At 48.7% G+C, this 27,142-nt stretch overlaps 1 protein-coding gene across 1 annotated transcript in view; it reads right to left on the bottom strand.

Moving 5' to 3' along the window:
* Positions 1-266: 266 nt before the first annotated feature.
* Positions 267-27,142, bottom strand: part of LOC116970408 (potassium voltage-gated channel subfamily H member 6-like) — a gene marked incomplete at its 5' end in the record, with an annotated part of 31,598 nt that continues 4,722 nt past the window's right edge. The window contains 2 exons of the mRNA XM_033017061.1: positions 267-791; positions 24,739-24,953. Of these exons, the coding sequence (XP_032872952.1) occupies positions 303-791; positions 24,739-24,953 (704 nt within the window). The remainder of the gene's footprint in view (positions 792-24,738; positions 24,954-27,142) is intronic.

Raw genomic sequence — 27,142 nt, 5'->3', positions numbered from 1 at the left:
CAGTGTGACCGTTTGGAGTGTCTCTGCTTGCACGAGGCTAGAAGGGCTTGGCCAAGCAGATACAAGGATCGAACCCGTGGTGCTTAGGTAATGTCTAGGGGAATTTGTGTTGTGTTATCCAAAATAAAGTTTAGTTGCTCAAGTGCTTGATTCAGAATTTTATTGGTACTGAAACTAGATGGGGGGAGCTTAGAACGACCTATTGTCAATATGATAATGGCATTTAAGAGGATTTTGGATAGGCAGAGAATGGAGGGATATCTACATCACATGCAGGCAGAGGAGATAAGTTTAACTTGGGATCATGTTCGGCTGGCACCCACCACCCTCTGTGGAACAAAACTTGCCCAGATAGGTCCCTTTACCTCGTCAGAGCCAGACCTGAAGATGAGCAGGTCAAAGGGGATGGCGGCCACAATATCGATGAGGAACCAGCCCTTGAAGTAGTGGATGGCGATCTTGGCCGCGTGACTCACCACCTCATCGTTCTCGTTGACGTAGGTGGTGCGGAAGTTGATGATGATGTCGATGATGAACATGATGTCGACGATCAGGTCCACGATGGCCAGGGGGTTGCAGGAGTAGCCGCACACCCAGCGCTTCTCCTCCTCCTGGTCGTTGAGGAGGAAGGCGGCTGAGTAGGGGGTGAAGATGGCGGTGTATATCACCAGCAGCAGGATCAGCCAGTCCCACATCGCCTTGAAGGGGCTGTAGTGAAGGATGGTCCACTTGTGGATGCGAGGGGCCTGCAACTTGTACTCAGGCAGCACGTCCGCTCCTAACGACAGGACCTGGAACACAGACAACGGGGAGAGGTCACTCACTGGCTCACGCCTCTGGGAGTCAGCCTCCATGCTGAACCAAACTGTGTCAGACAGGGCTAAACCAGGCTGTGTCAGACAGTGCTAGACCAGGCTGCACCAGACAAGGCTAGACCAGGCTGTGCAGGTCCAGGCAGTGTCAGGTGTGCTGATCTATGCCAGACTGCCATGCTCTGCAGAAAGGAACTGCAGATGCTGGTATACACCAAAAATAGATGCAAAGTGCTGGAGTATCTCAATAGGCCAGGCAGCATCTCTGGAGAAAAAAAGATGGGTGGCGTTTCAGGGAAGGAACCCTTCTTCAGACTGAAAGTGGAGGGGAGGGAACAGGAGGTAGGAAAAGGTCCAGAACAAATCAGGGCCGGCAACAGATGACCAAGGAATGGTGGAGCCCATAATGGCCCATTGTTGGCTAGTGAAGAGGTAATAACGAAGGGTACAATGATACGGACAGTGGAACTGGCAGGACGCTTAGGTTGGGGGGAGGGGGGGGGGGGGGGACAGAGAGAGAGGGAATGCAGGGGTTACTGGAAATTAAAGAAATCAACGTTCATACCACTGGGTTGGAAGCTGCCCAAGCCTGATATGAGGATATTATTCCTCTAATTTGCGTGTGGCCTCAATCTGACAGTGGGGGAGGACCAGGAAAGAACAGTCAGTATGGAATGAGAAAGGGAGTTAAAATGTTTGGCAACAGGAGATCGCGTAGGCCAAGGCAGACTGACCCGCACAGTTACTCCAGCACTTTGTGTCTATCTCAGCTCTGCTGGGCTGTGCCAGGCCGGGCTGTGCTAGACCATGTTGTTCTGGGGAAAGTTGAAAGAAAGGCGTTATGCAGGGCAAGTTTTTTTGCACAAAACGTGGTGGGCGCCAGAAACACACTTGCAGGGGTGCTGATGAAATCAGATACAGTAATGGTGTTCAAGAGGCTTTTAGATAGGTACATGGATATGCAGGGAATGAAAGTATATGGGGAAAGTGGCGATATATAAGATTGGTTTAATATGGCATGATAATCGGCACAAGCATTGTGGGCCAAAGGGCTGTACTGTTCCATGTCCAAATGGCAGATGACTGGGGCTGACAGAAGAAATGGGGATTGACTGGATTACTGAGGGTGCTGATAGACCGCAGGGAAGGGAATGGCTAGATACATGTAGAGTTCTGGGTATTGTTACGAGTTGCATGATTCAAAAGTGAAGGGAGTATGGTTAGTACAGCTGGTGAGTGTAGTTACATAACGACAGGATGGATGGTCAGACAGCATTCTTTAACTAAAACTCCTCCAGAAGCAATAGTTTGTATCCCTGGTATCTGGGTTAGTCCAGATCACATTCCTCTGAGAAATAAAATAAACACGCTGTGGTAACTGGGATCCAGATAAGGGTTCAAGTCAGTCACATAAGACAATTCATGTGGTATTATCAGCATGGTCTTGCAGTAGTTGTGTAAACAAGACAAAGCTAGACCACATGAGTGCATCCAGAGATGAGGGTCTGAAAAAGGGTCTTGACCCAAAACGTCACCTAGTCAAGTCAAGTCACATTTATTTATATAGCACATTTAAAAAACAACTCTCGTTGGCCAAAGTGCTTTACATTTGTTATAAGAATAGTATAAACAAACAAACGACATACATATATACATATAGCCCTCGCTCAGTGGACGTCAGGAAAGGCTTGGGAGTATAGATAAGTTTTTAGTCTTGACTTAAAGGAGTCGATGGAGGGGGCAGTTCTGATGGGAAGGGGGATGCTGTTCCACAGTCTAGGAGCTGCAACCGCAAAGGCTCGGTCGCCTCTAACTTTATGCCTAGACCGCGGGATATTCAGCAGCCCCAAGTCGGCCGATCTGAGGGACCTGGAGGGTGAGAAGACTTTTAATGTAGGAGGGGGCAAGCCCATGTAGGAGGGGGCAAGCCAATCATCCATGTTCTCCGGGGATGCTGCCTGATCCCCTGAGTTACTCAAGCGCTTTGTGTTCCTTTGATGAGGGTCATTGAGTACGCAATCATGGAAGTAATAGCATAACAATATTAGAAATAATGTTACAGAAGGAACTGCAGATGCTGGAAGATCGAAGGTACACAAAAATGCTGGAGAAACTCAGTGGGTGCAGCAGCATCTATGGAGCGAAGGAAATAGGCAACGTTTCGGGCCGAAACCCTTCTTGATGGTCATTTTTTAAAATTCTTGCAGAATCAGGAAGAGTTCCATTGGATTTGATGGTAGCTAATGAAGCTGCGAATAGAAAAGGAAATAGAGAGAATGCAGGGGATTATATATCAGTCAGTCTGACGTTGGTGTATTGGGAGAGCTGGCATTGACCCAATCGCACAAATAGCTTCCTACTGTATCATGAGAAAAAATACTTTTCTCCATTGTTTATGACAGAATACACTATGAACACCTCATTAATAAGTGGGAGACATTAAATGCCATTGTCATCACAGGAGACTTTGTGTTTGGAAAAGTAATGATTAGTGCCCTGGACCAGATGGTTTCGACACTAAAATCTTACAATAAACCTTTTCAGAGATAGTGGATGTATTGGTTGTAATCCTTCAAAAATCGTCAGGTTCCGGCCAAGTCCAGGAGGGCTGGAAATCTGCCAACGTGATATCCTTCTTGAAATAGGAAGGAGGCACAAAGCTAGTAACTATAGACCTGTTCGCCACACGGCTATTGTTGGGGAAATGTGAGAATCAATTATTAAGGAGCTATTAGCAGTACATCTGGCAAGTCATAATCTGATCAGGCAGAATCACCATGACATCATGAAACAGAAATATATTCTGCACACCCTCGTGTTACAGCAGCTTGAGTAACAGATCGAGTAAATTTGATTGGTATGGGTGTTAGGGGTTATGGGGAGAAGGCAGGAGAATGGGGTTAAGAGGGGAAGATAGATCAGCCATGATTGAATGGCAGAGTAGACTTGATGGGCCAAAGGACCTAATTCTGCTCCTATCATTTATGAATTTATGAACAGAAATTTGCCCTGGCAAAATTCACAAATCACCAGCAAAATATTCAAGATGAGAAACTAACATAGCAAACACAAAATGCGAAAGAAATAACAAAGTCGGATCATTTCTGCCAAGGGTTAACCCAGTGGAAATTTGTGATACAGATGATCTGCTAGGAATGCAACCCCTTCATAAAGCAGGGGCACAATAAGAGAACAAGAACAAGAATGTTTAATTGCCAAATGACCTGGATATGAACCTGAATGTTGAAATTCTTTCTTGCTGCAGATTTACAGGTTTACTGCACATGAAAGAGAACAAGATTAAATAAAATAAATGTACATTTCCCGCAGTCAGAAACAGGATAATATAATGGGGATCAAAAAAATGGTAGATGAATTAAATGTGTACTTTGGTTCTATGTTCACAAAGAGAGGCGCAAATGACCTCCCAGGAACATGGGTATCGCAAGTTCTAGTGAGGGGAAGAGTGAATGAAATCAATATTAGTAGGGTCAATGTGTTCAGGAAATTGACACCCTGAACACCAACGGCCCTCATGACCTACTCTACGTACCAGAGAACTTCAGTACGTGATCATGGAAATAATAGCATAACAATATTGGAAATAAAGGTCGGTGGAGGCACTGCGAGTTGGCTGCCCTGCCAGCAGCGTGTTCGTTATTTCAACTTTTTTTTTAGTATGTCCAAATGTTTGGTTTAGTGTCTCTTGGTATGTCTTATGTGGGGGGTGGTGGGGAGGGGAAAAGGGGGGAACCGCTTTCGGTCGCCTCCTCGACGGAGAGGCAACTTTTTCCATGTCGCCTCCCTCGTGGCCTAACACCATGGATTGGAGCGGCCTTTCCCAGAGTCGGGGCGGAGCTTCAGCAGCGGGCGCAGCATGGACTTTTCCAACGCGGAGTGGCCGAACGCTTGCCGGGGGTCGCCAGAGAGGAGCGCTACGATCGCTGGTCCGAGGACTGTTGCATCCTGAAGCCACGGTTTGCGGAGATTCTACAAATGGTATGTTTGCCCACTTGTAGCGAGAGGATATGAGTACAGGACACAAATTAACTCCGAGGAATGTTGGGGATCACATTGGGGAGGTGGGCGAGGGAGAAGGGAATTGGTTCCAGGACTGACTAGTATGAGGGTTGAGTGGGGCAGGGAGCGAAGTTTCAGGGTTCATAAGTTTAGGAGCTGGATTAGGCCATGAGGCCCATCAAGTTTACTCCGCCATGCAACCGTGGCCGATCTATCTTCCCCTCTCAACCCCATTCTCCTGCCTTCTCCCCATAACCCCTGACACTCATACTAATCAAGAATCTGTCAGGCTCATCCACATTTGTTCTGTTGGGAGATGGTTCAGTATCCATGCTTCCCCCACTACCTTGAGAAAGGAGATGAGAAATGTATTTAGTCAGAGGGTGGTGAATCTGTTGAATTTATTGCCACAGACGGCTTGTGGAGGCCAAGTCAATGGATGCTTTAAAGCAGAGACTGACAGATTCTTGTTTTGTACAAGTGTCAGGGGTTATGGGGAGAAGGTAGGAAATGGTGTTGAGAGGGAAAGATCGATCAGTCATGATTGAATGGTGGAGTACACTTGATGGGCAAAATGGCCTAATTCTGCTCCTATAACTTATGAACCTATGAATTAAAAACATTCTGGTTACCCTCTCAGTGAAGGCAAGTTAAAGCCTCCACATTCACCTCTCCATCAACCTGTGCAGAATGTAACCAGGCAACTCGGGGAGTTGATTTCTTGAGGGATCTGAAACAGTGCTAGAGGTTGGAGGAAGGTCAGTAGTCTTTATTTATACAGCAGAGTGGGAAGCTAACAGAAGCAGCGAGTCTCTCGCCAAATATCGTCCTCTGGGAAGGATTTGGAATCGCAAAGTTACAGTAGGAAGCACAGAAAGCTTCAGCAAAGAAATAAATCATCTTTCATTGCCAGAGGGGAAATCCCAGTTAATTATCTTTGAAGTCTCTGTTGTTAAGTAGGAAAGACAACAGCCAAGTTGAACTCAAGATCCCACAGACACTCAGCAGCTAATGAGCAGATAATTAGTTTTGCTTATATTAATTGGGGGTTAAATATTGCCCCAAACATCTCCTTTGAAAGATCTTGTATGCTCACCTTCAAGAACAAATGGAATTGGGTCAAACATCCAAACCCAGCAATGTTGACAATATGACATGCCCCAGGACTGGATTATGTCTTTCAACCTCTTGAATGGGTTTAAACTTGATGTGAAGTTTAAGTGTTACCCCTGTAACTGAGTCTGTTTTCCTCGGGGTGCTCTGGCTTCCTTCCACAAAGATGTGCGAGTCGGTAGGGTAATCGGTTGCTGTAAATTGCCACTCATGTGGGAGTGGTAGAATCTGAGGGGAATTATTGAATGTGGGGAGATTAACACGGGCTAGGGTGGGTTAGTGTACATGAGTGCCTGATGTTGTAGTGCATCTCAGTAGGCTGAAGAGCTGTATCTCTGTGACTCTATTACCCACTCGCGTATGCGCGTGACTAATCGGAGAGAGGTCATAGTTCAACGTAGAATGTTTCAAGGCAATATTGAATCCAATTTGCTAGCTCACCTTGGATTGTTTGCGAACAAACCTTCCACACTAACCTATCATGCGGGACCAGGTCAAAGGCCTTACCAAAGTCCATATAGACAACGTCCACTGCCCTGCCTTCCTTCAGCAGTCCTCTTGTGGATCCCCTTCAGATTTGTGCGACACAAATACCTGCTCCAAATTTAACAAGTTCACAGCTGATCTTCTGCTCAGCTACCACTTCCCTGTAATTAACCCTGCATCTACTCCATTACCTGAATGTCCAAACATCTTTTGTGCTGTATTGCTTCTACTTGATGGAAAGTTTGTGTTACCCCTGTGTAATTGTGTAATTGACTCCTTTCCCCTACCCCCCCCTCACAACTTTGCACAACCCCCAATTCTTTCCATTCGTCACTTTAGTTTCATGTTTCATGTTCCTTGTGTTTTTTTGACTGTCTGTCGGCAGACCAATGTCCCTCCTGGGATAAATAGAGTTCTATCGTATCGTATCGTTCATGCCAGGTGGGTGGCGAAGCAAGGTATTGGATCAGGCTGTCTGCTGCGGAGTCTAGTCCGACTGCTGACGTTTTGGAGGGGAGAGGGAAGTCAGTGACCCTCTCTAACACGAGGGATCTTGCAGCAGATGGACTGAAACTGTTGAGGTTCACCAGACCCTCAGGTCCCTGCTGATGGCAGTGGGGGTTGGGTTGTTGGAGGCTGGTGACTCTGACTCATCAGCAACTGAAGGAGACTAGCACAGGTGTCAGACTTTATCTTGCACTAAACGTTATTCCCTTTATCCTGTATCTGTACACACCGAACGGCTGGATTGTAATTATGTGTAGTATTTCCCTAACTGGATAGCACGCAATAAAAATCTTTTCACTGTACCTCAGTACAGGTGACAATAATAAACTAAACTAAACTAAACTCTGAGGACCAGGATCATTCAGGGCCCTCCACCCAACACCCAGCACTGTGAGCACAACCCATGCTGGGGACCTGGGCACCACTGTACCCTCTGAAGCAGCAGTGTGACTCTCATCGTAGGATGCACTTGCGGGCATCTCTGATCCGTGACAAATCATCGTTAAGCACTCTGCTTGTTTCTGTTTAAAGTCCCCACAGTTCATCATTTGTGTTTGAAAAAGACTTAAAATAAACAAGCCTGTCAGGCCACAGGTGCAGTGTGTAAAGGGCAGCCAAGTGTGACTCTCAAAGGCCTTTGTCTAGTTTTGATCTGCCAGCAGAATTCAGCAGGGAGACACGCTGGGAATCTGGCGCACAACACCCCTTAACCAGCATGGGTTGATCAAATGTGTGGGAAGGAACTGCGGATCCCGGTTCATACTGAAGATAGACTCAAAATGCCGGAGTAACTCAGCAGGGCAGGAACAGAAACAGCGGGGAGAGGTCACTCACCAGCTCAGGCTGCACCAGACAGTGCTAGACCAGGCTGTGCAAGTCCAGACAGTGTCAGGCATGCCGATCTGTGTCAGACTGTGCTAGGCTGTGCAGAAATGAACTGCGGATATTAGTATGTACCAAAGATAGACACAAAATGCCGGAGTAACTCAGCGGGTCAGGCAGCATCTCTGGAGATAAGGATTTTCACACAGAGAGTGGTGAATCTGTGGAATTCTCTGCCACAGAAAGTTGTTGAGGCCAGTTCATTGGCTATATTTATGAGGGAGTTAGATGTGACCCTTGTGGCTAAAGGGATCAAGGGGTATGGAGAGAAGGCAGGTACAGGATACTGAGTTGGATGATCAGCCATGATCATATTGAAAGGCGGTGCAGGCTCGAAGAGCCGAATGGCCTACTCCTGCACCTATTTTCTATGTTTCTATGAATAGGTGACGTTTTGGGAAGGAAGTCTTCTTCAGCAGTGGAACTGAGGCACTACAATGCTGAGAACGATATTCGATACTCTGTATCTTCCCCTTTGCTCTATCTATTGTACTTGAATTTGACGATTGTATTTATGTATGGTATACCTGATTGGTTTGGAGAGCTTGCAAAACAATGCTTTTCACTGTACTCGATACACGAGTCAGTAATAAACCAAACAGCTTCTTCCTCATTTGTTATCAGTGTCTTGAATGGACTTCTCATAAAACGTATTCCCACCCCCAACAGAAACATCATTTTCCTGTAGGGTACAACAGCAGAAGAAATCAATGCAGGAGGGCGTGTAGTTATTGAGTGAATCTGAGAGTTTTCAACAGCATGCTGTTCTGAAGTCAGTCTCCCCTAGCTTTAGCAAGGCGTGATGAGTCAAATTCAAAAGCAGGAGAATATTTATCCAACTGGGACCGTCACATGATGCTAGATTTGAAATGGAAGGAACTCACACTCAGTGAATCTCTGGCTTTGATGGGTTAAGGCAGATTCTGACGACCGGAGCCTGAACAAAACCGTTGGTGGGTAAAACTATATGTGGACAGAAGTGTTAGGAACAAATGTAGCTGAAGAACGACCGATATAGACCTGCAAACAAGATCAATGTACCAGCTGCGACACTTGGTTGACAAAAGAGGTGAAAGATACATTAAAATGAATAGGAAGGGAGAATGATGATTGGGGAGTCTGTAGGAAGGAACTGCAGATGCTGCTTTAAGCTGAAGGTCGACACAAAGATGGGAAGGTTCGGAACGCTGGGGGCCTGCTACAGACAACAACAGAGTCAAGAGTGTTTAATTGTCATATGTACCGACAATGGAACAATGAAATTCTTGCGGCAGCTTAACCGTAAATGCAATACACACAGATAATATGTTAGTATATTAAACATTCAATAAGTTAATAACTGTAATAGTAGTGCCAAAAAATCACAGACAATGGGACACTGTGACTGGTGCAGAAGACAACAGTGGACACCATGACTGATGCAGAGAGCAGTAGTGACTGGCGCATAGAGCAACATTGGACACTGGAGGGATGGAGATGAGGAGGAATTTATTTAGTCAGAGGGTGGTGAATCTGTGGAATTCATTGCCACAGAAGGCTGTGGAGACTGCCAATGGATATTTTTAAAGCAGAGATATCTAGATTCTTGATTAGTACGTGTGTCAGGAATTATGGGGAGAAGGCAGGAGAGTGGGGCTGAGGGGGGAGAGTTAGATCAGCCACGATTGAATGGCAGAGTAGACTTGATGGACCGAATGGCCTAATTCTGCTCCTATCACCTATGACCTTATGAGAACCACAGTGAACACTGGCACGGAAGCAGAGAATTACAGTGGACACTGGCAATGAGGCAGAGAACAAGAGAGCAAGAATTAAAAAACAATACAATAGAAAGGTGATACAAACAGAAAGTTGTAACAGATAGCAAGACCCAAACAAGCCAGGTATAAGTTTAGGGCAGCATGGACATTGAAGATTTGGAAAAGGCCAGGTTACAGGTGGAGGTGAACTGTTCTCTTGAACTTGAGGGCAGAGAGGGTGGAAGGCAGCACCACCACAATAATGATTAAGTTAGACCTGGATCAGTATCCTAAAGCCCGTAGGCCGAACAGTAAGGAACAAGAACTGTTGTTGACTCTGTTGTTGACTATATTAGTCCCCCAGTGTCCCGAACCTCCCCATTTTTTAATCTGCCTTTCTGATCATTTAAGTGTTGCACCTTGTACATTGATCTCCTTTGCAGGTCTATATCGGTCCCTCTCTAAAACCAACAGTATCAGTGGCTCTGCCCTATTTGATATGGAGGGGTCATGTAAACACATTCCACTCATTTTCCTTCTTCAGGAACCTGCTCCCAGTAATTCAAATGTAATTATCCTGCCGCACCTCCCTCCTTCTCAGGGCAACCCTGCCCTGTTGGCACCTTTTGCCCAGTGATACCTCTCCCCAAATCCCCCTTCTGTCAGCAACTGTTCCTGAACCCCCCCCTCCCCCCCTCGCAGCTCCTGCTCCGATAATCCCCATTCACTGGGTAAAGTGATTTGTCGAGGGCCTCTGTTTATTACAAAATACAGTCAGTCAGAGATTAATTAAGATCATTGTTAATCCAGTCGCAAGAATCAATCGCAATGAAGTGCCATTATATACACACACTCTAATACACTGGGTACGTATTGATCTGCTTATACATACTCAGGTAATTATTATGTACTCCCACACAGCACACACTCAACACAGTGCTTGTTTCAGGATAAGTTCTTGATCAGGTACAACCACGAGGCACAGAAAGATGATTACAATTTATGGAATTAGTTAATTAAAGTGAAGCCTCGGTTTAGAATGAGTCAAGCTCTGAAACCGTGGACCGGTTGTGATTAGTGAGTGGGGGGGGGGAAGGATCAAGGGTGTCAGGGATCAGATAGAGGCAAGGACAAGAGGCAAGGGCAAGACCCAGCAGTGACTGAATAGTTTCAGCGAGGCCCCTGTTATAGTTTCAGTGTCATAAAATACCAAAAACATTTGATGAGGGAGAGATTTTGCAGAGCCTCATCTCACACAGGATCTTGCCTCATCCTGGTTCTGGTCGCCAAGGCAATTCCACATCCAATGCATTGGTGTTTCTAGAAATGGTGGTATTTAAGGTATATGGAAACAGTGTTGGCAGAGGTTAACAGACCCATGGACAACGATGGGCATTTGCCTGGTACGTGCATCTCACAATGGTACTAAACCATGCCCAACCCAAGTCTTGGTGTTACGTCTGAGTGTGTGTGTGTGTGTGTGTGTGTGTGTGTGCGTGTGCGTGTGTGTGTGTGTGTGTGTGTGTGTGTGTGTGTGTGTGTGTGTGTGTGTGTGTGTGTGTTCATGCGTGTGAGCACAGTATCAAATGTCATTCATTTCCCACATGACCCATGCATCTGGCAGTGAACCAGGAACCCAGAGAACGCAAGGTCAGGTCCCACTTCAGAAACTCCACGGCAGGCATGAGGCAGCACAGTTTTGTTTATCGTGCAGCCCTTCCACTGTGAAGGGCCACAAGATGAATGTGAAAGGGTCCACAGCACTCTGGAGTTGAGCAGGAACTCTCTCCAGGTCTTGGCAACAGCGACCCTTTGATCAACGGCAGGTTTGTGGAAGTACTTTACCCACAGTGTCTGGGGCAGCCTAAGCAGCTGAAGGGTGTCTGATAAATGGGAGACTCTCCTCTCTATTCCAATGAATTGAAACAGGTTTGTAACAAAGTTGGTTCAATGATATCATGGTGGTTTCTGAATGAGCTGGGCACCTTGTGATGTGGTAGTTCCCAGTTATGACAGATGGGGAGAAGGACAAAAGGGCTGAAGTTATGCATTTGTTCACTGCTTTTTACTGCAAGGTAATTGTTGCATTTCATTGCAACCTACAAAGACATGCAGTTCTTGCATTGGCTTGGTAAAATTGTAAATTGTCCCTAGTGTGTGCAGGATTGTGATGGTGATAGTTTGCAGGGATCGCTGGTCGGCAAGACTCGATGGATCAAGATTCAAGATTCAAGAGAGTTTATTGTCATGTGTTCCTGATAGGACAATGAAATTCTTGCTTTGCTTCAGCACAACAGAACATAGTAGGCATGACTACAACATAGATCAGTGAGTCCGAGGATCGAAGGGACTGTTTCCGCACTGTATCTCTAAACTAAACTAAACCTCAATTCTGTAGCACGGAAATAAACAGCAGTGCAGACTTTACTGCTGGGACCACATCTCTCAGCCTAAGTCTGTACTTCTCGAGCGGATGTGGCATTTACACACGCTCCCTTATTTGATCCCCGAGCAGAGCCACAGCTGGACAGCTCCTATGAAACTTGGCTTGACAATGAATTAGGTGGTGGAGTGATGTAGGTTCGGGGATTATTGATCCTGTCAGCTTGTTCCAGAGCTCTGCCAAACCAGCTTCGCTCACACAAACCAGAGATGCCTGCGGAGGGGATGAACGGGACCGTCGAAAATAATATTTTAATCCCTCGTGTTGTTTTGTTCGCCGCAACCTGTTCACTGAGGGATGAAGATACGACGTCCCTCCCGCCCGCATTCCAGCATTCCTCTGGCCGATGCCTCGATGAAATCCGGGAATGGTGTGGGGGTGTCCGCAGCCCCCCCCCCCCCAATCCTGCACAGCATCCGCACCCGGGCCACACGTAGCAAGCCCTCCTCAGTAACATGGCCCTCACCATCCACACCACACCTGGTGCTTCTCCTGGGAGATAAGGTTCTCAGGGTTGACACAAAATGCTGGAGTAACAGCGGGACTGGCAGCCTCTCTGGATGGAAGCAATGGGTGACGCTTTGGGCCAAGACCCTTCTTCAGACTGAGAGGCAGGGGAGAGGGAGACACAGAGATATGGAAGGGTAAGGTGTGAAAAAGAGAGATCAGAGGGGACGAAGTTCAAGGAAAATGTAGCTGATGGAAGATGTTGTTAGCTGATGGGAAGCTGACAACGAGGCATACAACCAGTAACATTTAATCAGGAGGACAGAAAAACTAGTCGGAGAACTGGGATGGGGGAGGGATGGAGGGAGAGGGAAAGCAAGGGTTACTTGAAGTTAGGGAAGTCAATGTTCATACCGCTGGGGTGTAAGCTGCCCAAGCGAAATATGAGGTGCTGTTCCTCCAATTTGTGTTGGGCCTCATTGACAATGGAGGAGGCCCGGGACAGAAAGGTCAGTGTGGGAATGGGAGGGGGAGTTAGTGTTTGGCATCCGGACAATTCTCAAGGCACTCAGGTTCTCAGGCACTGTGCAGACACGATGGGTTGCAGAGTCCCACCAACTCGGCATCGGGCTGTCCCAGAGCATGTGGCACAGTCCACAGGAGCCCAAGTATCATGGGCGGAAATTGATTTTAAAACATGGGGAGGGGGGGGGGGGGGGGGGGGGGGGGGGTTGGGGACACAATGAGGCCGGACATCTAGGACAGGGGTCGGCCCGTAACCCGAAATCATCCGGCCCGCAAGCGTTTTTTTTTTTTAGTTTCTGCGACCTGGGAACTGCAGCCATTCCCGGGGCACGCAGGTGTGCAGGGCGCTACAGCCAGACCTGCCCGCCTACCCTGGCGCTACAGCCAGTCCCGGGGCAAGCAAGCCCACCTGGGAACTGCAAGTCCTTTGGCCCATCGTGTCCGCGCCGACCAGCAATCACCCCGTACACTAGCACTATCCTACGCACTAGGGAGAATGTACAATTGACCGAAGCACTTAACCTACAAACCTGCACCTGTTTGGAGTGTGGGGCAGGCGAGCCGACCTGGTCGTTACAGCTGCAGCGCCCAGGTCATAACAATGGGGGGGGGGGGGATTGTCCCCCACCTCTCAAAACAGAGGGGGAGGGGGGGGGGGGGGGGGTAACAGGATGGGGCTTGATCTAAAAATCTCAGCTGAAACACCTCAGATGTTGGGCTGGGCTGCTCTCAGTGTCATGGGGTTATGGGGCGAAGGCAGGGGAATGGGGTTGAGAAGTGGTGAATCTCTGGAATCACCATTCACACAGTGAGTGTTGAATCTCTGGAATTCTCTGCCACAGAAGGTAGTTGAGGCCAGTTCATTGGCTATATTTAAGAGGGAGTTAGATGTGGCCCTTGTGGCTAAAGGGATCAGGGGGTATGGAGAGAAGGCAGGTACAGGATACTGGGTTGGATGATCAGCCATGATCATATTGAATGGCGGTGCATGCTCAATGATAGATCAGCATTGATTGAACGGCGGAGTAGACTTGACGGGCCAAATTGCCTAATTCTGCTCTGAGAATTTATGAGCTTATGAACACTAAGCCCCAGCAGAGCAGCACACCCTGGGAGGGGCACCTGTTCCACCCCTATCCCAAGAGGGTGAGGAAAGATCTCATTCATCCCAGTCCCTCGGGTGTCGGAGGTTATGGGGAGAAGGCAGGAGAATGGGGTTAACAGAGAGAGATAGATTCAGCTAGCTGTGTGCAGTTGCCCTGTCTACAGTTGACACAAGAGGCTTCACGCTGTCTTGCCTCTTTTTCTCACAATAACCAGAGAACGGAAAATTAACCTGAGCCTTTTAACTCCCAACGCCTCTAATTCAGCCATGACAGTGCTCGGCTTCATCTTGCCCTACGGGTCATGTGCCATGGGAACCTACGTCGTGCCCTGGATTTATTCTTTGTGAAGATCTTCCTGTCTCAGCATGGCACATTATACTGAGACTCCTGCCCTTGGCATAGCTGTCCAGTAGGTGGTTATTACCTGCACTGTCAAACCAGTGAATCAACTGCAGCAGCAGCAGCAGCGAGCTCCAAAGCAGCTTCTGATAAACCTCTCCCCGCTGCTACCACTTACAAAGGTCTGACATTTGAGGATTTTCTGTTTAGGTGTGAGGTGGAGAGACAGGGAGAGAGGGAGATGAAGAGAGAGGGCGAGAGAGGGAGATGGAGAGAGTGGGAGAAGGAGAAGGAGAGGGAGAGGGAGAGGGAGAGGGAGAGGGAGAGGGAGAGGGAGAGGGAGAGGGAGAGGGAGAGGGAGAGGGAGAGGGAGAGGGAGAGGGAGAGGGAGAGGGAGAGGAGAGGGAGAGGGAGAGGGAGAGGGAGAGGGAGAGGGAGAGGGAGAGGGAGAGGGCGGGAGGGTGGGAGGGATGAGGACATAGGTTGCATCCACTGAGTAAACAAGGCTGAGGGAATGAGAGTGAGGTGAGGGAGAGAGAGAGGAGGAGAGGGAGGGAGGGAAAATGAGGGGGGAGAGAGGTGGGAGAGAAGATAAAGAAAGGGAGAGAAAGAGAGAGAGAGAGAGAGAAAGAAAGAAACAGATCGACAGAGATGTGCTTAGATCAACTGTGAAATAAATTGAGTTGGAAAGCAAATGAGAAGGGAGAGGTGGTGAGTGGTTAGAGCACAGAAAAAGTCATGAGCATCGAGCAGTGAAATAATGAGACGGATGCACACACTGATCCACTTCAATGCACTTTCTCTCCAGCTGCGCGCCCCTACCCCGACCCCACACTGTTGGCTGATACCTGGCCTGCCGTGGCATGAGAACAGGGCAGCGTGGCACAGCTTATGCTGCAGCTCCCTGACCACTGGGACCACAGTGGCTAAAGCAAAGCCTCCTGATGTCCATGTACACAGAAAGAGCAACTGTGGAGGGAGTGAGAGGGGGATAGCTGGCACACCTGCCCCTTCTCACACATCCTTACACGCTGAGCATACAAAAGCGGTCACCCCAGTACTGGCCACATCGGCTGGTCAGGGACGAGGATGCTGTGACACAACGAAATGTGTAGGAAGGAACTGCAGATGCTGGTTTCAACTGAAGATAGACAGAAAATGCTGGAGGAACTCAGCGGGACAGGCAGCATCTCTGGAGGGACAGCAGAAGGGTCTCAACCCATTCCTTCTCTCCAGAGATGCTGCCCGTCCCGCTGAGTCACTTTTGTGTCTATCTTTGGTCTTAACCACAACGGCGTGTGTATTGCTGGCCTGCGCACCAGGCTACTACACCGGCGAATAAACACAAAGCCACTGTCACAGGAGGATATTTAACTGCGTAGACCATCACCGTCCAGGAATCCTGTTGGGGACAAGTGTTAGGGTTGATTTTGCAGAATTGAGACTCAGGGCCCGAGCTAGACAGTGTGTGCTGGGAATGAGGGGCCGAATAGCTGATTCTACAGAACCCAGGAGAAGGAAGGAGGGAAAGTCCAAGGAAGACCATGATGCAGACGAACCAGCGGACTGGTGGAGAAAGGTGGCGTTGGCGAGTTTGTCCCACACAAACCGTGTGTCTAATTGCTCGTGTTCGCCAGGGCAAGCCCAGGTTGCTAAAGGCTGCAGCCGGTCAGAGAGGACACAACAACTGCGAGCGATGTCCACATGTTTGGTTAGATGGGAACTGTGCCCCCGCCTACTGCTGTCTACCAACATGACCCTGTCAACAGTAACAGATAAGACACAAAAAGCTGGAGTGACTCAGCGGGTCAGACAGCACTTCTGGAGAAAAGGGAATAGGTGACGATTCGGGGTCCAGACCCTTCTTCAGACAACAACCCCCGAGATGTGTTGAAGCAGCACCCAGGCACAGCCACACAATGAATACCCCAGCCAGACGTTCTGTACTCACCGGTTTCAACTTCTGTTTCAGACTCATGGTGAGTGCGGGGCTCCACTCCAGGCAGCGGCAGGCGTGGAAGTGCCCAGCTCCGAGAGCAGCCTAGCACATCAGCGCTCGCCAGTCACTGAGCTGGTGTCATGACGACAGCTCACTCATTGTGTTTTTTTTTCTTCCTCCCTTCTATTGATAGTCCCAATGATTCGGACACACAATCTTAGATCAGCTGCTAAAGTGTCAGCTCTTAAACTCTGCACAACCCCTCGGCAGGGCAGTGGAGCAGCACGTTGGAATGACCGAGCCTCCCCGTGTGTGCAGCTTGTGCTGAGCTTCTGACAGCAACTCTCACACAATGCTCGCAGCACCAACACAACAGCTACAGAGCACCGTGTTATACAGACTAACCTGTGACATACACACCTTCTCCAAACCCAGAACAACACCCTAGCAAAGAGGCTCGCAGCAGGGGAAACGGGACCTTCAGTCCCCTGAATCCTTGCCAACCAAACAGCACCCATTTACACTAATCCCACACTGATCCCATTTTACTCTTAAGCAATAAAACTAAGTGCTGAATGAACTCAGTGGGTCAGGCCGCTTCTGTGGACAGATGACGTCGTTTCGGGTCGAGACCCTCTATTAGACTGATGGAGGAGTGGGGGAGAAAGCTTGTAAAGAGAGCTAGGAGTGTGACAGGGTCTGGCAACTGTTGGGTAGCTACAAGTGGGGGGGTGGGTGGTATCTGGGCGATGGGTGACGTTAGTGACAAAGGTTAGATGTGAAGTGGAGACAAAAGAGTGTCAGATAAGGAAAGAAGAGAAGTGAAGCATAAAGCCAGGGGGAGGGATTATAGGTGGACAGAAGGGGGGGGGGGAGAACAGGAATCAAAAGGCAAAGGGGTATAAAAACTAGATGGGAGACAGAGTGGTGGGGGATGAGCAGGAGGAGGGGGAGGGAACAGGGTGACGGGGGTGGTAGGGAATGATGTGCACACCCAGGATGAGTTACATAGAAACATAGAAAATTGGTGCAGGAGTAGGCCATTCGGCCCTTCGAGCCTGCACCGCCATTCAATATGATCATGGCTGATCATCCAACTCAGTATCCTGTACCTGCCTTCTCTCCATACCCCCTGATCCCTTTAGCCACAAGGGCCACATCGAACTCCCTCTTAAATATAGCCAATGAACTGGCCTCAACTACCTTCTGTGGCAGAGAATTCCAGAGATTCACCACTCTCTGTGTGAAAAATGTTTTCCTCATCTCGGTCCTAAAAGATTTCCCCCTTATCCTTAAACTGTGACCCCTTGTTCTGGACTTCCCCAACATTGGGAACAATCTTCCTGCATCTAGCCTGTCCAACCCCTTAAGAATTTTGTAAGTTTCTATAAGATCCCCCCTCAATCTTCTAAATTCAAGCGAGTACAAGTCGAGTCTATCCAGTCTTTCTTCATATGAAAGTCCTGACATCCCAGGAATCAGTCTGGTGAACCTTCTCTGCACTCCCTCTATGGCAAGAATGTCTTTCCTCAAATTAGGAGACCAAAACTGTACGCAATACTCCAGGTGTGGTCTCACCAAGATCCTGTACAACTGCAGTAGAACCTCCCTGCTCCTATACTCAAATCCTTTTGCTATGAATGCTAACATACCATTCGCTTTCTTCACTGCCTGCTGCACCTGCATGCCTACTTTCAATGATTGGTGTACCATGACACCCAGGTCTCGTTGCATCTCCCCTTTTCCTAATCGGCCACCATTTCGATAATATTCAGAGTTGGGATGTCAGTGGGGTGTACATGGAACTGGATTACTCAATGTCTATGCCGTTGGGTTGTAGGCTACCGAAGAGGAATACGAGGTGCTGTACCTGCGTATCATGTGTGGACTCAAATCCCTGACCCCTTTTTTTAATCCCCCCCCCCCCCTCATCCAATGTGCACACCTTTCTCCCACCACAACCCTTAACCTGTTCTTTCCCTTCCTCTTTTTGCTCATCAGGTACATGGATAGGAAAGGTTTTAGAGGAATGTGGGCCAAATGGGTCCAGCTTAGCTGGGGCATATTGGTCGGCATGGCGTATTGGGCCAAATGGCTTGCTTTCATGCTGTTATACTTCCATATATCTCCCACTCTTTCCATGTCAGTTCCCCCTTCCCTGCACCATTCCATCCATATCCCTTCACTTTACTTCACTGAATTTCACTTCAACCTCTGTCACTTCCTCCACCCATCTGACAATCACCTCTCCTCACTTATCAGGCACTGTCCTGCCCCTAAGTCTCTTTAGTAGCCCTCCCCCGCTCCCCACCCACTCCATTAGTCTAAAACAGGATCCCAACCCAAAACATAATCTGTCCATTATCCCCCGTAGATGCTGCCTGACCTGCAGAGTTCAACCAGCACGATGCATGTTGCTGCACCCTTAACAGAGGTGTTTCTTGTATGAGCTGCTCCTGCACTCTCTCCACTTCCTCACCTACATCTGCTGCCTGGAAAGGCTGTGGCAGCCCCTTATTGACTTTAGGATGCAATGCAGTGTATATGTCCCAGTCAGCAAATGTGATGTTGTAGTGGCATGGCTGACCTCTTTAAGTTCCCACGCGTACACGTCACTAATAATTTGTCTTCGACCGTTCACATTGAAGCTCATAGCAAAAGGATTTGAGTATAAGAGCAGGGAGGTTCTGCTGCAGTTGTACAGGGCCTTGGTGAGACCACACCTGGAGTATTGTGTACAGTTTTGGTCTCCTAATCTGAGGAAAGACATTCTTGCCATAGAGGGAGTGCAGAGAAGGTTCACCAGACTGATTCCTGGGATGGCAGGACTTTCATATGAAGAAAGACTGGATAGACTCGGCTTGTACTCGCTAGAATTTAGAAGATTAAGGGGGGATCTTATAGAAACTTACAAAATTCTTAAGGGGTTGGACAGACTAGATGCAGGAAGATTGTTCCCGATGTTGGGGAAGTCCAGAACAAGGGTCACAGTTTAAGGATAAGGGGGGATAAGGATAAGTTTTTTAGGACCGAGATGAGAAAAACATTTTTCACACAGAGAGTGGTGAATCTGTGGAATTCTCTTCCACAGAAGGTAGTTGAGGCCAGTTCATTGGCTATATTTAAGAGGGAGTTAGATATGGCCGTTGTGGCTAAAGGGATCAGGGGGTATGGAGAGAAGGCAGCTACAGGATACTGAGTTGGATGATCAGCCATGATCATATTGAATGGCGGTGCAAGCTCGAAGGGCCGAATGGCCTACTCCTGCACCTATTTTCTATGTTTCTATGTTTCTAAGCTATGGCCAAAAGAGCACATCAACGCCTCTACTCCTTCAGGAGATGAAGAAGGTTTGGCATGTCTGCAACCACTTGTGACCTTCTTCTACACGTGCACTGTGGAAAGCAAACTATCAAGATGGATTAATGCTTGGTTTGGGAACAGCTCTGCCCAAGACCATAAGAAGTTGGGGAGAGTTGTGTACGTAGCCCAGCCTGTCACACAGACTGGCCTCCTCACTATCAACTCCATCTATACTTCACGCTGCCTTTCTAAGCAGCCAACATAATCACAGCCCTTTCTCACATCAGCAGGGATCGAAATTAATGGTTGCCCGGGTGCCATTGACCACTCAAAGCGCCGCCGGGCAACCTAAACACCGAGTCATTTTGCCCGGCTTGACAACCAGATACTGGTTTGTACCGAAGATAGACACAAAAAACTGGAGTAACTCCGCGGGTCAGGCAGCATCTCTGGAGACAAGGAACGCGACGTTTTGTGTCGGCGGTGACGACTGTATTGCGTGGGAAAGATACTAGGTGCGGGGTGACGAAGGGTCGCAGCGAATGACGGCCCCGAACAGCGGCAGCAGCGGCCCCATCTCCTCCTCCTCCCGCCCCCCGCCCGCCCTGATAAGGGCCGCTGCTTGCAAACCCGCTAACCAAAGATCTTACAGCAGAGCTCCGCTATAGGATCTTTGCCGCTAACGGCGCTTTAAAAAACAAAACCCTCCCGCACGCCGAGGCCTGGAGGAGGGAGGGAGGAGGAGGCCTCGGCGTGCAGGAGGGTTTTGTTTTGAAAGCGGTTTTCGCCGTTAGCGGGATTGCTGTCGCGGCCGCTGCTGCCGCTGTGCGGGGCCCGTCATTCGCTCCGACACTTCTGAAGCAGCTGCACCATAGATCCTGTAGCTATAGGATATTTGAGCTGCACCACTCGGCCCCGCACCTTGCTGTTGGCTGGCGGAGGAGGGGGGCGGTGGCGAGGAGTTCCCAACGGCCAAGCCAGCGGGGCAATGTTGTCCGAGGAGCGCTGACCTTCCTTCCTCCCCACCTCGCCCCCCTTCTCTCTCTCTCTCTCGTACACCCCCTCCACCCCCCTTTATCCTGGGACCCCTCCTCTACATCCGGCACTGATCCTCATTCCCGCCTCTATTCAGTCCTCACTGACATCCCCTGTGCTCCCCTCCCCATCATCTCCCCCCCCCTCCAATCTATTAATCCTGCGCTGATCACCCTATCCACCTCGCATTAATTCTCCTGCCGCCCCCCCCCCATCCATCCTACACTGGTTCCCCAATTCACCCTGTACTTACCCCTTTCCCATCCATCCTGCACTTCTCCATCCATCCTGTACTGATCCCCCATCCATCCTGTACTAATCCACGCATTCATCCCATACTGACCCACCCTCCATTTACCCTGCACCTTCCCCCATTCATCCTGTAGTGATTACCCATTCATCCTGCACAGACCCTCCAATCCACCCTGTACTGATCCCCCCCCCCAATTCACTCTGTAGTTACTGTGTAACATTAAACGCTACAATGCTGTAAAGGGGCTGTCCCACTGTACGAGCTAATTCAAGAGTTCTCCCGAGTTTCCCCTGATTCGAACTCGGAGAATTACGGTAATAGCCGCTCGTAGGTACTCGAGGCTCTCGTGGACATTTTTTAACGTGAAGAAAAATCTTCACGAGTCTTCACGAGCTTAACGCGTTTCCCGAGTACCTGCCGTTAGCGTTACAAGCCGCTAAGAGACGTCCCGAGCTCCGACGTACCCGCTACGTACGTTCTACATGCTTACCACGAGTTTGATTTTTTTTTAATTCGGGAGAGGCCCTTACAGAGTGGGACAGGCCCTTAACGCTATGTTCTGCTCTCTGGTATTTTTCTTTTTGCCACTACCCTTCTGCAGTTGTACAGAGCCCTAGTGAGACCACACCTGGAGTATTGTGTGCAGTTTTGGTCCCCTAATTTGAGGAAGGACATTCTTGCTATTGAGGGAGTGCAGCGTAGGTTTACAAGATTAATTCCCGGGATGGCGGGACTGTCATATGCTGAGAGAATGAAGCAGCTGGGCTTGTACACTCTGGAGTTTACAATGATGAGAGGGGATCTCATTGAAACATATAAGATTGTTAAGGGCTTGGACACGCTAGAGGCAGGAAACATGTTCCCGATGTTGGGGGAGTCCAGAACCAGGGGCCACAGTTTAAGAATAAGGAGTAAGCCATTTAGAACGGAGACGAGGAAACACTTTATCTCACAGAGAGCGGTGAGTCTGTGGAATTCTCTGCCTCAGAGGGCGGTGGAGGCAGGTTCTCTGGATGCTTTCAAGAGAGAGCTAGATAGGGCTCTTAAAAATAGCGGAGTCAGGGGATATGGGGAGAAGGCAGGAACGGGGTACTGATTGTGGATGATCAGCCATGATCGCATTGAATGGCGGTGCTGGCTCGAAGGGCCAAATGGCCTACTCCTGCACCTATTGTCTATTGTCTATACCCATTGCTGGTGTGTATGATCTGATTGTATTCAAGCATAGGATGTTTTGATATGACTGAATAGTACGCAGACAAAAGGCTTTCACTGTATCTCTGTACATATGACAAGAATAAGCCATAAACCGTACCGCCACACTGGTGATAGACATTGTCAGGGCATGTGTTAGATGTTGAGTGAATCTCCCTCCACACTGTCACACCACTAAGCTCTCTCCATCTCTCTCACTACACTCCAAGGTAGGGACACCAAAGTTCCGGGACTGCTGGACTCCGCGGGGTGTTGAATGTATCCTCAATAAGGATTGTATCATAGTTGTATAGTAGTTTATTATGGATACATGTTTGTATTGTATTATGGTGGTGGGTTCTGGCTTGTTTTATTGTAATGTAAATATTATTTTTAATAATTGAATAAATTTTTTTGATTATTAAAAAAAAAAAAAAAAAAAAGGGTAGGGACACCATGGGTGCGGTGATGTTGCAGAGCTGAAGTTACTGGGTCGATAATCCAGAGGCCTGTATTTACTATTCAAATCCCTGAGTTCAGATCTCACTCTGGCAGCTGTGGCGTTTCATAGCTCTCTGCAACCATTGTTGAGGCTGTCTAAGTGTCTGAATAACGGACATGCCAAGAGGAGCTGTGCAATAACTGTGTCCCGGAAGACCAAGGTCATCAAGATGTCTGTCGTCGAAACATCACAGAGGCTGCAGCAGCCCGAGATATTTCAGAGGTTAGTGCTGAGTGTGTTCTGCCGGAGCTGAATGTGGAAGTAAATCCCTGGGTCAACTGGTGCCATCCAGTGGTTAGGGCTCATCCCTGACGGACCCAGCCCCCTGCTCCCACTGTCCACATAAACATCAGCAAATCGTGTCATTCTGCCCGAGTTACAATAGACAATAGACAATAGACAATAGGTGCAGGAGTAGGCCATTCGGCTCTTTGAGCCAGCACCGCCATTCAATGTGATCATGGCTGATCATCCCCAAATCAGTACCCCGTTCCTGCCTTCTCCCCATATCCCCTGACTCCGCTATTTTTAAGATCCCTATCTAGCTCTCTCTTGAAAGCATCCAGAGAACCGGCCTCCACCGCACTCTGAGGCAGAGAATTCCACCACTTTGTGAGAAAAAGTGTTTCCTTGTCTCCGTTCTAAATGGCTTACTCCTTATTCTTAAACTGTGGCCCCTGGTTCTGGACTCCCCCAACATCGGGCACATGTTTCTTGCCTCTAGCGTGTCCAAACCCTTAACAACCTGGCTTGAACAGGCTGGTTGTCAGTGGAGTCAGAGCCAGAGAGTGGGTCACAGAGAGATGGAAGGGAACTGTCTGCCAGGTCACATAGAAATTGGGCACGTGGGCATTCCCCGCTGAATTTCTCAGATGCTGCTCTTTTTTCGAGAATAACTGAACTCTGTCAGGTTCAGTCAAGTCGAGTTTATTGTCATCTGCGCACATGCAGCGGGGCACAAGTATAATGAAAATCCTGTTTGCAGCAGCATCATACGCACACAGACTCAGACAACACAACATGCATCGCAGATAAATGATACATAAACTCCACGTAAAATGTAAAAAAGTAACAGGAAAAAAGACGTGAATGCAAAACACAATTAGAGCAAAAACAAAAAGATAGATACAAAATGCCGGAGTAACTCCAGCAGGTCAGGCAGCATCGCTGGAGAAATGAATAGGTCAAGACCCTTCTATAACACATTTCGTGTCTACCTTTGATTTTCCAGCATCTGCAGTTCCTTCTTAAACTCCATGGTACATCATACAGCCAAGCATTAGCAGCCATGGAACTTTGAGGTTATGAATGGCAAGACTACACTCTTTGTGTAGGAAGGAACTGCAGATGCTGGTTTAAACCGAAGCTAGACACGAAATGCTGCAGTAACTCAGCGGGACAGGCAGCATCTCAGGAGAGGAGGAATGGGTGATGTTTCGGGTCGAGACCCTTCTTCAGACAATCCTGGCTTTGCCCGTGTTGGTGCAGGTTCAGTTCCCCACAGTGTATCTTGGATCCACATCTCAGTGAGAAAACATCGACGGCCCCCTCTAACACATCACACTCATCACCTCGATGAGCCTGGGCGACTGGAGCCCACACCTCCACCCTGTCCGAGCCACACACACTATGCTGCCAGGAACTGTGTCACTGCGGGTGGTGGCCCGACTTGCCCCGCTGCGGGGGTTCGAGAGGGAAGGTTGCAGGGTGGTCAGGAAAGGGCAAAAAAAAAAATACTGCTCTTAGTGGTGATGGCAATGTTTCAATAGACAATGGACAATAGGTGCAGGAGTAGGCCATTCGGCCCTTCGAGCCAACACCGCCATTCAATGTGATTGAATGTTTCATCAATAGGTCTTTAGAAATCAGTCCAACCAAACAGGCCAGCTTACTCCAGAGTGGTTAGTGAGAGGTCAGTAATACGACAGGGAAGGGGACATATGTTCTAGGTGCAGAATTAGGCTATTTGGCCCATCAAATCTACACCGCCATTCAAGTAGACTATCTTTCCCTCTCAACCCCATTCTGCTGCCTTCTCCCCATAACCCCCTGACACCCGTACTCCAGGCGAACCTGATAATGGGGGGCGGTACCTGTGTGACTTTCTCCGTGACGTTCTGGGTCCTCTCCTTCACTTTGCTCGGCGCTATGATCTCGATCTCCGTGGGCGAAGGCGTCAATATGATATCCGGGTTAAAATCCACAAAGTTGAGGGTGATCTGTGGGATTCTGCTGATGGCTCGATACTTCATCAGGTCCGAGTCTGACGTGGAGTTCAGCAGGTTCGGTTTGAAGCTCTTCGACCCCCCTACAAAAAGCAGAGAGATCGTTACCTTTGGTCATATTCGACTGTACGCAACTTTTCATCTCGTGTTTACGACCCATCAGCTCCAAACATGGTCAAACCTCACAAGTTGCAGCAGCTACAAAGCTTCCATCATTTTTGAGGAGCGGTCTGACATTGAAGCTAGTATCACCACTGTTACTATAAATCACCACACCACCAGCAGCTCGCTGAACACAATTCTAAATTCCAGCGAATACAAGCCCAGTCACTCCATTCTTTCATCATATAACAGTCCCGCTATCCCGGGAATTAAACTCGTGAACCTACGCTGCACTCCTACAATAGCAAGAATGTCCTTCCTCAAATTAGGAGACCAAAACTGCACACAATGCTCCAGGTGTGATCTCACCAGGGCCCTGTACAAATGCAGAAGGACCTCTTTGCTCCTATGCTCAACTCCTCTCGTTATTGGCTTTCTTCATTGCCTGCTGTACCCAGCATTTTGTGTCTATCTCAAAATAGATACCTTACTTTTGATTGATTGCAAGATGCAGTGTGGAAACAGTTCTTCAGCCCATCAAGTGCATGCTAACCACTTAATGAATCGTTCACATTAGTTCTATGTTATCCCACTATCTCATCCATTTCCAAAGGTCAATTAACCTACAAACCAGCATGTCATTGGGATGTGGCAGGAAACTGGAGCACCCGGAGAAAACCCACATAGTCACGGGGAGAATGAGCAAGCGCCAGACAGGTCAGGATCGAACCTGGATCTCCAACACGGTGAGGCATCAGATCTACCCGCTGAGCCACTGTGCTGCCTTAATTAAGGGCTTTCGAGTCTTATCGTGGGAAGATATTACTAGGTGACAGACGGGGAGTCAACAGGGATGTTCTCAAAGCCTTGACAGGTGCAACATCAGTCACCTCTGAACAACAGGACTGGAGGAGAGGACAGTCACCCAGTCCCAATGACCAGCGTGAAGAGAAAGTCAGAGCCAATCTCTGAGTTACGTGGTCTCCCTCTTCATTCTAGATCTTTGCCCAGCCAATGTGCAGTGCCTGGGCACTGTGTCGTGCAACATGATCCACCCCAAACAGTCTCACAAACACTGTTCAGACTAGTATCCATCTGACCCATGACCTGGTTCACTCCCCCAGGGGCTGAGGTCTTTGTTGCCTTTCCCTCCCTAGAAGGCGACAATGCTCATGGTGAATCAGGAATATCTTTGAGACTCTGCACTTATTCAGATTTTTGGCCATGATCCAACTTCAGTAGGCTGCTGCTGAGTGCCGAGTTACATTTAACAGGTCCTTGGCGTCCCTTGACTTGAGGAGGCACGTGTGTCAGGGATGCTCCATGTTCCATCTAGCATATTCTTTGGAGGAGATTTATGGATTAGACTCTGCCGTGTCGATCGCGCGGATTCATTGGGAGAAGTGGCCCAGCAATCCTAGAGTCCTTGGTTGGAGGGGATAAGACCATATTGTGTGGGGCACCACACCCCTCTTCTATCTGGGAGTCAACCTGAACCTTGCTGAGGACACATGCCCAGTAGACTGGCAGGAGATCAGGGTGACAGTCACCACCCAGCTATAGCGCTGGTCCAACAAGCATCGAGCGTTGGTAATAAACCATCTGGGGACCTCCGTGCTGAGGTTGGTCATTCTATTCCCGCCCTCAGTCCTTGCTGCCAAGATGGTCAGTCAGTCAGTCACCAGTCTATGTCCGGGCCCAGGGTCACCTCTCAGACCAGCAGAGATACCTATGCATTGAGTTTCCTCCCTGGTGGAAGGTGTCCATGAGGAACAGGCAGCTGGAGGAATTGGTGGCGGCAGCGGCTACAACTGCGACACTTATAAGATGCTTGGACAGGTACATGGATAGGAAAGGTTTGGAGGAACCTGGGCCAGGCGTGGTCAAGTGGGCCTAGCTTGGTTAGGCATCTTGGTTGGCATTGGCAAGTTGGACTGAAGGCCTGTTTCCGTGCTGCAAAAACTTTGCTCAGTTTATGCTCCAGTGGGGTTTAAGCTTTGAGTTCCACGTTGATTTTAATCGAGTTATTTTAAAACAAACACCCGCTGCCACACTGAAAAAATATTAAATCACAGAAAAAAATCACAGAGTTCCAGGGCATGAGTAAAGGGCCTGTCCCACGAGCATGCGACCTGCATGCGGCAAGCGCGACCATACCGGAAGCGGGGGC

This window comes from Amblyraja radiata, unplaced genomic scaffold (genome assembly GCF_010909765.2).
Source record: "Amblyraja radiata isolate CabotCenter1 unplaced genomic scaffold, sAmbRad1.1.pri scaffold_859_ctg1, whole genome shotgun sequence".
In the NCBI taxonomy this organism is placed as follows: domain Eukaryota; kingdom Metazoa; phylum Chordata; class Chondrichthyes; order Rajiformes; family Rajidae; genus Amblyraja; species Amblyraja radiata.
This window is presented reverse-complemented; position numbering and strand designations above follow the sequence as displayed.